The sequence below is a fragment of the Platalea leucorodia genome, assembly GCF_965183815.1.
Source record: "Platalea leucorodia genome assembly, chromosome: 6".
Taxonomy (NCBI): domain Eukaryota; kingdom Metazoa; phylum Chordata; class Aves; order Pelecaniformes; family Threskiornithidae; genus Platalea; species Platalea leucorodia.
In genome coordinates this window covers 83,651,249-83,663,080 of record NC_138828.1, presented here as the reverse complement: position 1 = coordinate 83,663,080, position 11,832 = coordinate 83,651,249, and the positions used below count along the sequence as shown (strand labels likewise).

The following is an 11,832-nucleotide window of genomic DNA, read 5'->3' as shown; positions in this document are numbered from 1 at the left end:
CAGGGAGGTCATGCAACACGGAGGTGGTGGGGAGCTGCACCGTTGTGTGAAGTCCTGGTATCCCCAGCCAGAGAGGAGGCTGGCTGTTCCCATGAGACACGAGACCCTTCCTAGGTAACGTGCTGGTGTGGAGATGCCTACCAGGAAGGATGCTTTGAATTGATCCAGGCAGAGAAAGAAACCCTGTAACATCTGGAAAGATAAAGCATCTGGAAAGGGCAGTGGCTGGCAGGTTGCTTAAATCTCCTGCTTTGGTTTTCCGCCCGTCTGGAGCCTCTCCACACCACCACGGGGCAGGGGAAGCCACGTTCGCCCCTCTGCCATGACTTGGGGGTCTCTTCCAAGCCCAGCTGTGCTCAGAGGTGACTTCTCTTTCCTTCCAAAGGTCGGACTTGGGAGTGAAACACTGGTGAAGGCGAGCCAGTTCAGCTTCTCTCAGCCCCACGGTGCTCATGGACTGCCAGGCTCAGCATCCTTGTTTCTCTCATTGAGAATCACCCGTAAACCCAATTTTAGTTCATGTTCCCATGGGAGGGAGGTGGTTATGAGATTTAAGGAGGAGCAATGTCCTGGGGAAGTTTTTAATCATGCATTCCTCCAAACCTGGAAGGAGAAAAAAAGACCCTCCAGCTCTGCACCGGAGCCTGGCAGTGTCATTCCTTACCTCGCTGCGCTCAAAACTTGATTTCACAGTTCACCTGAGGAATGACCCTGGTAAAACCTGCCTGGGAACTGGAGCTGGCCAGAAGACACAAAAGCGAGAGCTGTTGTTCTTGAAAAAATGGCCCTTTTTGGCAAACCAAGCTGTACTGTCAGGGATCTGTTGGCACTTCTGGAATCTCCTTAATAACATATTTGTAATGCTTGTCCGTATGCTCTGTTTATCAGAGCCCGGGTTTACAGTAAACATAAGCTAATAGCCATTTTTTTCAGAATATTTTCTTGGATGATTCCCAGTTAAAAGGAAAAAAAAAATCATGGAAAAAGGTCCTTTTTCAGAGTCTGGCCCTGTGGTGCAGCTTTGCTCCCACATCCTGAGACGGCAGCTGTAGCTTTTGGGTTGCTGGCACTGAACAGGAATGCCCAATCAACATCCCAGTGAGCCTGGGTCCTCAAGGGCGGAGAAACGCTGTGATACTCTGCCGGTGAAGACCACCGATGGAGATGCCATGGGGCTGAGCAGACACCTTCTTCCCAGCTGTCCTGGAGGGCATTGCCACAACTCTGCCCAGGCTGTGGCTCGCACCAGGCTAAGGACACTTGCCTTCCCTGCTTTTTTTTTTTTTTTGGAAGGATGAAACTTGCCGGTGACCTCATCCTGCCCTCAGAAAGTAATGTAAATGTGCAAATGTCACTGTGGAATTTACCCAGCGAGGAAAAGGCAACCTGGATTTCCCCTCCGCCGGCTGAGCGGGGCTGGGGAGGACTGCGTGGAGGCGATGCAGCCACTGCCTTTCCCTTGTCTGGAGCTGAGACCTTCCAGCACATCTCTCCTGTGGCGGCTGATGTCCCATAAAAAAAAGACATGGCCTATAAAGATCCCAAAGTCACTGAAAGGCAGGTTATTCCTAAATTAGCAGAACAAAAAGTCTTTCCTTGACTAACAAAATCCAAAGGCACCATGGGTTGAGTGTGGCTTCAGACAGGCAGTCTCCATCCTTCCACATCACTCCGTAGCTCAACCAAGTCTCTAGGTGCCCAGCAGGCACCTAGATGAATCCCTGGGCATCGCGCACCCACGAATTCTCTATGGCGTTGTTCTTTGGAAACTGCCTTTAGGGTGCAATGGGGTCGTGAGCCTTTGAGTCCTGCTCAGTGCATTGGAGACAGACGTGTCCAAACGTCACACGCTGGATGCGTGACCAGACCTGGACACTTCTCTTTGCTGGTGGAGGTTTTGTTACTTATAAACGATAAACATTTATGTGTTTGGATTGTAGCGGGTCCCCACGCCACACCGTGCAATGCTTGTGTGATACTCGTTTGCTGCTCAGCCTTTAGACCTCAACCAGCGTGTGGCATTGAGACATCTCTGCCGGGGGACAAAGGTGCAAGCTGCAGGAAGGTCATTAGCAGTGACTACAAAATGTTCACCCAACGCTCATCGCTTCATCTTGCTGGTGGTTCAGCAGAGCGAGTCCCCTGGGGACCCTCCTTGGGTGGGGTGATGTGGAAGGGGATGGAGAAGGTTACACCACCAGGCACGTCCTCCTCTGCCTCAGAGCTGCCGTGTCCCCTGTCCATGACGGGGCACATCTGGCGTGTCTCAGACCATGGAGGCTCCTTCACACCTGAACGGTTCAGCTCGGATGGTGGCTTTCACCAGAGCACCTCCTTTAATCACTTTTTCCCTCTGTGACCACCTCCCTACCCTGCTCTGCCCCAGGGGAGCTCTCGCAGCTCGCTGTGGGTATCATCTCTGTGTCTTCTCCCTTCGGCTCAGCAGTTTGCCACGTCTGTCCACCAGCCTCACGACACTCAGGCCGTATTTCGGGCAGGGCAGCTTTCTATGAGAAGATCAGGACACTGGAAAAAGGGAGGAGGCTACAGGCAGTGCACCTGGCAAAAGCCTCCAGAAAGGGAATTTAATGAAAGTGAACTCGAGCAGCACAGACCCTGCTTTAACCTTTTTAATTTTTCTTTTCCATTCCATTATTAGTGCAAATAGCAAGACCCCGTGAGACACATCGGAGCCAAGCTCTAGACCTAAGCTAGCTCTCCAGGGAAATAAACCCAGCTCTCCTGCTTTACTTGGGGAGGGCTGATTTAGCATCCCTACCCCAAGAAGAAGGAAAACCCCACTGAAATGGAGATTTTCTCTGTCTCTTCTACCTGCTGGCCCTGCCTGAGCGCCCCCATCACTGAACCTCTCTCCAAAGGGCATCACTTTTGTTCTCCCTCTTTTAACCAGGGGGAAACCTGCACCTCCCACTGCCCCTAAATCCTGCTTTAGTCCCCACGCTGCCAGGATGGTTTATCCTGGGAAACCTGGGAATGAGGGCTCCTGGGACAAAAAAAGAAGCAGCCTTTCTGGCCCATGGGGACCAAGCCAATGAGCCCAGTAGGGTTGGGCAGACACTGGTCAGCTAAGCGTCTACAGCTCCTCCAGGCTTGGTTTGGCTGTGCCTAGTCTGAAGGTATCAGAGAGATCTGCAGAGATATGAGGCAGGACTCCAGGGAGACCTGAGCCTTTCTGGAGTGGCACTGGGAGGACACAAAGACCCCCCCAGGGGCCTGGACACTCGTGCACCGGTGACTGACTTGAGCTGTGAGAGTCTTTCTCCAAATAGAGACACCCTAGGATTCATTGCAGTCACCCAAACTTTGCAATGCATCTTCTCCCTTCCCTCAGGTAATGAGATCCTTAGCTGCTATGGGTTCAAATTCTCCATTATTCCAAAAAAAATTTGTTGTGGGTCTTTTTATTTCCTTAAATAAGATTGTACACTTTTGTGGGGCTGAAGATCTCCTTCTGCTCCAGCTCCAGCTCAGTTCAACACAGAGCAGCTTCCCCAACGCTCATATTTTATGGGTACTTCCATCAGGGAAAACCCATGCGTTTCTGTAACTAAAGAAATTCTGTTGAGAGAAATAAATCCATGTTGTTTTTTTTCCCCAAGTCCCAGTCCATGCTGGGGCATGACTGAAGAGGCTTTGTCACCCTCAGGGGGGTGGTGGGGCAGTGCAGACCAGATCCATTACTGCTGGCTCCAAGAATGCTGAAACAGCTTGATTTCCAGCTGGGACTTTTAGAAGGGACTTTCAAAAGGCCTTTTAGGAAGTTATAAATTGTACCCATGTGAAACCTGTCTTAGCACCAGTAGCTCTGGCCCTTGGCAGCCTCAGCTGATAATAAATTCAGCACCAATGCAACAACCAATTTGGAGAATTTCCCCAAAACAGAGATGTGAATAGGCCTGGGCACCTATGAAGCCAGAGCTGAAATCGCGGGACTGGGGTTTGTGATGGTGATGGATCTGAGGAAGAGCATCCAGACATGCGAGGACTGGTCTCAATGTCATTGATGGGGTCAAAGACAACTTTTAAAACCATTATCTGCATGTTATCCACTTCCCATGGCCTAGTTTTGACCAATCCAAGGCACAGCCTACGTAAGAATAAAATGGAGTAGGGGTATAAAAGTTTAAAAGAAAATTTAGGGTGACACCTGGACAAAAGCATCTTTTTAAAAGCTCAAGTCCATGGGACAACACTCCCAAGGAACAGATGGAAAGTGTGTTGTTTAAGCCCTGTTGAATCATCCCTTAGGGATGCGCTGGAGGGAGCAATAGTGTATGAGCCTACAGATGGACCAGGGCTGGAAACCTTCCATCCCCACGGCCACACAAACTTGTTCAAACCCTGGAAAAGCAACAGAAATAATTCAAGCTTGTGAACTGCAAACGGTCATGTCCAACTGATGCCGTAGAGCTGTGCCCACTAAAACCCACGTAACCCCCTCCCCTGGGAGCACCCAACCCTTGGACTGAGAGCAGCTCTTTGGCATAGCAGTGAGTGGGATCTGGGGGACCACCACATGCTGCTCCTCCACGGGGGGCTGGGGGTCACAGAGAGGAGGACAGCCCCATCGTCTGCTCCATACCATATACTGAGACATGACAGCTTCTGTCCTTGCATCACCCAGCCCAGAGTTTTGCTCATCTCTGCACGATGCCGATCTGCAAAGGATATGGTAGATAAAAGACATCTCTTTAACAGTCCTTTCCTTTTCCTCCTTCTCCCAGTGCCACTGACCCATGCCTCCACCTCACCTCTGCACTGCCATGGCCACGCTAGAGACGCTGCCCGTTCTTAGTGACCCAACCTACCCCAGCCCGGAGAACTTCCACAGTTTTTCTCCCCGGCCATCCCAACCCACCTCCCAGAGCACCATGGGGAGCGTGGGCAGCGGAGTTGCCAACGACCAAGAGTTCGCCATGAAGAGCGTGGGGACCCGGACGCAGAGCACCGGCCGGCAGACGGAGGGGTCTCGCAACGGGTACTCCACACGGGAGATCTCCAACCGCTACTCCGGCGAGGAGAAGACATACAGGTCGGAGAAGGTCTCCAATTCCCTCTACATCAACGGTGACCTGCGCAAGAGTGAGAAGGTGAAGATGGACATCTGTGGGAACGTGACCACCAACAACGAGAAGAACATGCCGCCTCCTCCCCAGTACCGAGAGCCCAGTAACCCACCAAAGATATTGCCAATCTCCGGCAAACTAGACCAGGTGAGAATCCCCACCTCCTGGAGCAGTGCGATGGCTGTGGCACATCTCTAAAAACACAGACTGGGAAGCCTTGGGCAACGCTGTAATCCTGACAGAATCAGTCTAATTCTTACTATGTAGATGGCATCATTTTTACGTACAGTTAATATAATTCTTATTACTTTTGGGGGGCTGAGCATAGGGGAATGTTAGTTCTTGAGGAACCCAAGAGTATGATCACAAGTCTTCCACAGCTAAGCTTCCAGCTCATTTAAGCCTGTATTTAGGTCACTGGCTATTCCAACCTACCCGAGATGTTGTGCCTACCTCCCCAGTTGATGGGGAGGGACCTGGAACATTTCGGTAGGTCCAGCATCTGAGTCCCACTCTTGTTTTGTGCCATTTATAGGCAATCTCCTCACTGCCACCAAAAAGTGTTGCTTGAAAGCAGCTGTGAGCATCTGTTCAAAATCCCAGTGGCCCTTATGAGGGACAAACTGACAAACCTTGAAAACGACCCCTGTAAGCGTTATCACCCATCCTAGCCCAGTCCTCATGGCTCGTATTGGCTTCGGGGAGCAAACACCTCCCAGGCCTGGAGGAGCAGAGACCAGAGCCAGTGGTGTTTCATACAGCCTGCTGCTCTGCTCCAGCGACTCCCATAATTTCTTCCCTGGGGACGCTGCCTTGTGCGGTATTATTTCTGCAGCGTTTGGTGGCCTTGTCTCCTGGGCTGTCAATCCACCGGCCCCTGTAGTCCATCTCAGTCCCACATGCCAGGCACCAGGTTTTTGGCCTCCAACCTCGTCTGCTCACCAAGGCTTGTTCTGTTTCTCCTGGAAGGTATTTTCAAAACATCTTTGCGAATACAAAGTGGCTTCCTCTTGGTTAATTTTCACCTGAAACCCAACCTGCAGGGGAGACTCAATCCCATTTTGAGGAAAATTTTGTTTCTGTAGGTGCGTTCACGGGGCGAGGAATGTGCAAGGTTTTAAAACCCTTTCCAAATCCTTTACAGCTGCGGTGCATTCTCCCCCCAGCATTGCTTATGGCTGCAGGAAACACAAATGTTCAAATGAAGAGCAGCTTTAGCATGTTCCTTGCCCAGTGTCGCTGCTGGTGTCACAGCTCCTACCTCATGTCTGAGCATAAACAGGACATGACGTCCACACAGGGGAGAGATGACTGCCGGCAGGAGAGAAACGTGGTGCTCCTGGGGCAAAACGGCTGCTAATCCAAGGGTTCAATTCAGTTTTTAGCAAAAGGGAAATGCACCCTCAGCGCTAGAAGTCCTTCAAAATATAATCTGCCAAAATCAAAGAGTTGTTTTGATCAGGTCTGGTAGGCAGGTGGCAGCCCTCCTTCTTGCAAAGAGCACTAAGAGGACCCAAGGAGTATCCTAGTGAAAAATCACGCAGATTTGGGGTGAGTCAAGATTTTTTTTTTTTTCAGTTGGAGCAAGGGAAGAGAACGTGTTGCCCTACGAGTGACCACAGGTCCCTCATGTTAAATCCCAAATGGCCCAGGGTGTAATAAGGCCGAGAAATATGGAGCTAGCCCAAGGTACCTTAGCTCCATCAGCCCCAGCCTGTGCCGATGTATCTCTTTTGTGTGTTGTTACCAAGCTTCCTGCTATGTTTGATGCGTGGTCCTTTTTCCTTTTGCAGAGCAATGAGCCCTTAGTTAGACCCTCAGCCTTTAAACCAGTAGTTCCTAAAAACTTCCATTCCATGCAGAACCTCTGCCCGCCGCAGAGCAACGGGGTGACAGAGAACAGAAAGAGCTTGAACCATGCCAACAGCAATAGCCCGTCCGCACCCAAAAGTGGACTCGACAAGAGCAGCCTTAACAGGACTACAAACCAAGTGGGGGGCCTTTCGGATTCAGGCCGTAACTCGTTAACGAGCCTGCCCACGTACGGGACAGGCTACAGCCAGCACGTGGGTCCAATGAGCGCCTCCACGAGCCACATCAACCGCATCGGTACAACCTACGTGGACAAGAACATCGTGGGATACAATGGGATATCTACCTCAGACAGCGGGCGGTCTTCGAGCAAGAGCACCTCTTCGTTCAACAGACTGAACCATCTCAATGAAACGATGCCTTTCCACTCACCTTCAACGGACGACATCATCCAAGACCTGGAAGATCGGTTGTGGGAGAAGGAGCAGGAGGTCCTCCAGATGCGAAGGAACTTGGACAAAAGCGAGGCAGCCATCTTCCAAGTGTTCGAGGAGAAGCAGAAGATCTGGGAGAGGGAAATGGAGGACCTGAGGCAAAACTATGCCAACAAATTGCAACAGGTCTCCAAAAAGGCGCAGCGGGCTCAGCAGGCCTTGCAGCTCCAAATCTTCAAGCTCCAGCAAGAGAAAAAAAAACTCCAAGATGATATGGGACAACTCCTCCAGCAACGAGAGGAGCTGGAGAAGAAATTTGTGGCTTTCAAGAAGGAACAGGCTGAGTTTCTCCCAAAGATTGAAGAGACCAAGTGGGAGGTAAGAGCCTTGTTGTAACAGACCTTGAGTGAGGGTTTCACTGAGGGCTCTGACAGCCCAAAATACCTCCCATTTGCCCTAAGGGGACCCCACAGACAATGGCTATGGGTTGGTGGCCTCCAGGTAACAGATGACACTTCAGTCACCTCTTCATTTGTCTGAGCCCCAAGCCTGTAGTTTTTAACTAAACTAAAATGTGCACATTTTTTTTGTGCACGCTTCCTGTGCTGGTTAATAATTTGGCTTCACAGTCAGGTCACTCCAACGTGTGACATTTGAATCCAGTTTCAGTGAATGCAGGTCTTTCCATACAGGTATTTATGCCTACCAAAACTGGGTTTAAGTCTATTTTAATTAAATTCTTCTAACATCTGTGTTAGGGCAAACCTTGAAACCGCTTTTCAAATATTTGATTTTTTTTTTTAATTTAAGATACAAAGCACGTGAGCCAAGAATGATACCGATAGCCAAGTCTGCCTCATGCTTTCCATTGTAACACACCGTTTTCAGTTGCTAATAAGTTTATCTCTCTTAAAAGGCTGAAAGGCAAATTCCTCTTTCTAGTTCTCCTTTTGAGTCTTACATATTTTTTCTACTGTTTCTATTTTTGGAACATTTTATCAAAGTCTGTTTGTATAGCCAGTGCTAACATTTTTTTTTCCAGCTTGATCATGTGAAGAATTTTAATCCTTCCATGGACTGGCTAGAAACTTTAAATTTATTAAGAGTGCGGAGGCAAAACATAGCTCTAGAATCAAGAAGACCCTATTCTGCTAATCCTGATGGAAAGTCAATGAAGCTGGGATTAATTAGGCTCTGAAATGTGCTATTTGCAGATGTTCAGCAGAGCTTATGAGAGCCTTGCTGTAAAATCTCTGCAAGTTACATCCCAGAACAAGCAGGCTGCATTGTACCACACGATGCCTCCTTTGGCCAGCTGCTCTGCCCTGGTCTTTTGTGTCTTCCAACAAGTTAGGTCTGGAAAGTTCCCTGATTTTGCACCAGTAAAACTGCAGATGGGTTTTAGATTATTTGCTTCGCTGCTATAGTTCTGTCTGCAGCAGCTAACCCAGTGATATCAATGTAAAGATAGGGACTCAGCTTGCGGATCAAGACACCTTACATTTGTAGACACCTAACGCTTGTTGACTTGCTCTCCAGGCTCCATGGACTGTACTGCCTAGATCTCCGCAGCACCCAAGGAGAGGCCAAAATTTAGGTGTTTTAATCTGTAAGTTGATTCCTATCCAAGCTGTTCATCATCATGTATTTCTCTGCCTTTTGGGAAGAGCTAGCCCATGGAGAGCACTTTCAGTAAATTGTGCATTTTTTTCAGCTAGGCAGTAACTACACCGCTTTAACTACAGCTAAACCAGCGCGATACAGTTCTGCATCTGCTGCGGACAAGTGCTGGTGTGGATGTGGGTACTCAGAGAGTTAGGTCTGCATGGGGAACCACCACAGCTGTCAGCTCAAGGGAAGGCTGCTACCAGTAGGAAGTGACTGGGTACGTCTCCTAGCTCTTCAGCCATTCGTAGTGAGCACTGGAATGTCCTGATAGCGGAGCTTCAAGGTCTTGCTCAACATTACGCACCAGGCAAGTCCTCTATAGCAGAGAAAGGTGAAGGTTGCAATGAAGGCAGTGGAGAGGAGATTTTGTCTGAGGAGCATTGACCCAACTGGAGCAGAGCTGAAAGGGACCTTGCAGGCACCACAGGAGGGAGGAAAGGCCATGCATTTCATGTGTGACAAGAGACAGGAGCTTCAGAAGGACGGGACACCTCAGTCTGGAGGTGACTACCAAGTCTATTTTTAATTATGGCTATCCTCTCTGATCACTGATGGTTCCTTGATGCTGCTCCCCAGCCCAGAATCCTGCCAGCATAGGTAGGCACTGTTTGTCTCTGCAATTGTTCACAGCAGACAGATCCGATCTGCCAGTGCAGAGCCCTGAAAACCACGGAGTTCATGGGAAAATGAGGATTTGCTCATTTTCATGGCTCACTTCCAATACCCACAACTATTCACGCAACTGTCACCTCTGGTGGACTACGCAGGTGCAGAGGAGTGTCATATTGAATGGCGACACCTACGTAATGCAAATATACACTGCAGCAAGGGTATTTCCACTGGACTTGTGTACCCTACCACATGGGTGAGACCTGAGCCAGTCAGGATGAAACCTGAAACTCCGGTGCCCAAGGACTGTGCATGGTAGTCCCATTTCAGCAAGTTCTCTCCTTGATCTTTGGCAGAGGGGCCGTCACTCTTCGTGCCCTGCCCCAAAAGAATTAAATACCTACCAGTCCCTGGACTGTCCCCAGTAAAGTGAACCTTAAAATTTACTCAACTGGGTTCTTCAGGAGTCTTTGGGAAGGAAAGCATCATAGGATAAGTAAGTAATATCTACTGTCTCTGCCTCCTGTCCCACACTCCCAGTGCTCAGGAGAGCCCGGGTGGTCTGCGAGTCTGAGATGTTTCTGTCTCAGGCTTTTTCAAGTTCCAGATCCTGTTGAGGTCAGTGGGAAAGCTCCTGCCAAGAGCAGAGGGTTTGGGGTCAAGCACCGCAGGCTTGTAGTTAGGTGAGCAAGATGAATGCAGGCACAGAAGCATCGGTGTCTGCTCACCACTGGTGAGGACCACAGCACTTAGCTTAGCTGTTTGGTCAGCTCCAGATGGGAACAGCATCAGGTCCCTGAGAGCCAGGAAGAAACACCAAATCTGCCCCACAGATGTGGAGACAACCTCTAGGTCTCTGGCATGGTCTGGGTCCCGGCGAAGGCTGGAACTCAGTCCTTGAGCAGCGTCGCTGGCTGTCCCCTCCGTTACCTGAGCCTCCTGCCAACAGGAGGCCACGCAGACATTTCACAGCCAGTGCAGGGGACAAGCAGTGGTGGCGGCTCCTCGCTGCTTTCCTCCTGCCTCATGTATGCTCTCCCCGCAGGTGTGCCAGAAGGCGGGTGAGATCTCCCTGCTCAAGCAGCAGCTGAAGGACTCCCAAGCGGACGTCTCCCAGAAGCTGAATGAGATCGTGGGACTGCGGACGCAGCTTAAGGAAGGTAAGAACTTCCTACGGGAGAAGGAGGAGCAGATCCTCACCCTGAAGGACTCCTACAGCTCCAAGAGCGTCAACCTGGAGATCTGCGAGAGCGAGCTGCAGCGGAAGATGAGCGAGGTCCAGGTGCTGAGGGAAAAACTGAACCACTGTGAGCTGGAGGTCTCCGGCCTGAAGCGGACACTTGCCAGCATGGGACCTCCGGGGCCTTTTGGTGGGGACCTTGGTGAGAAACTGCGGGACCCACTGGCCTGCGAGAGTGACGAAGCCAAGATGCAGCGACAGAGCGAGGACAGCGTTAATACGCTGCGGAAAGAGGTGGAGCGGCTTCAGTCGGAGCTGAAGCTGGAGCGGCAGCAGCGGGAGCAGCAGGTGATGGACTTCGAGGAGGAGCGGCGTACATGGCAAGAAGAGAAGGAGAAAGTCATCAAGTACCAGAAGCAGCTGCAACTGAACTACGTGGAGATGTACCAGAAGAACCAGCTCCTGGAGCACAAGGTGAACGAGATGAACACGAAGGCCACGAGCCCCCCGCACAGTGAGGAGAAAAAACCATGGACTCCCTCCAGACTTGAGCGAATAGAGTCCACCGAGATCTGAGGTGGGACCAAGACAATACAAAGTAATTTTTTTATTGCTGTGCATGTACTACCTACTCAAGCCAGTGATCTTCCGAAGGATAATACGCTACAGTAGGAGTGGTGTGAGTCTGCTCGCACCAAGCTCCGTCACCCTTACTCTATACTTCTGTGCTCTGTAGGTAAAATAACTGTGGATGTGCGTTGTTTTTCTAGCGATAATGCGACATCTCTTTTGGTTTCTTCCCTAGTACCGCTGGTGAGGGTCAACTGGCTCTTTTGTAATCTGCCGTGACTGTTACTTTGCTAGAGGCTGCCATCTCCTCTCCTGCAATTCACCCCTCTTCGGTTGGTTGTTTTGGAGGGTTGTATTTCGTTTCTTTGGTTTTTCAAGCATTTACGTGCAGCAAAACAGTTCAAAGTGGCAGGTTTTTTTTAAGGGCATTTTTAGCCACATTGGCTAATGGAGCAAAGCTCTCGGGATCATG

General features: G+C 50.2%; 1 protein-coding gene across 1 annotated transcript; it reads left to right on the top strand.

Annotated features, from left to right (window-relative positions):
• Positions 1-4,784: 4,784 nt before the first annotated feature.
• On the top strand, positions 4,785-11,366 carry LZTS3 (leucine zipper tumor suppressor family member 3; the record flags this gene model as incomplete). The annotated part of the gene is made up of 3 exons (XM_082316591.1): positions 4,785-5,234; positions 6,881-7,711; positions 10,656-11,366. 3 exons carry the CDS (start codon positions 4,785-4,787, stop codon positions 11,364-11,366), a joined length of 1,992 nt encoding a protein of 663 aa, XP_082172717.1.
• Positions 11,367-11,832: the final 466 nt, after the last annotated feature.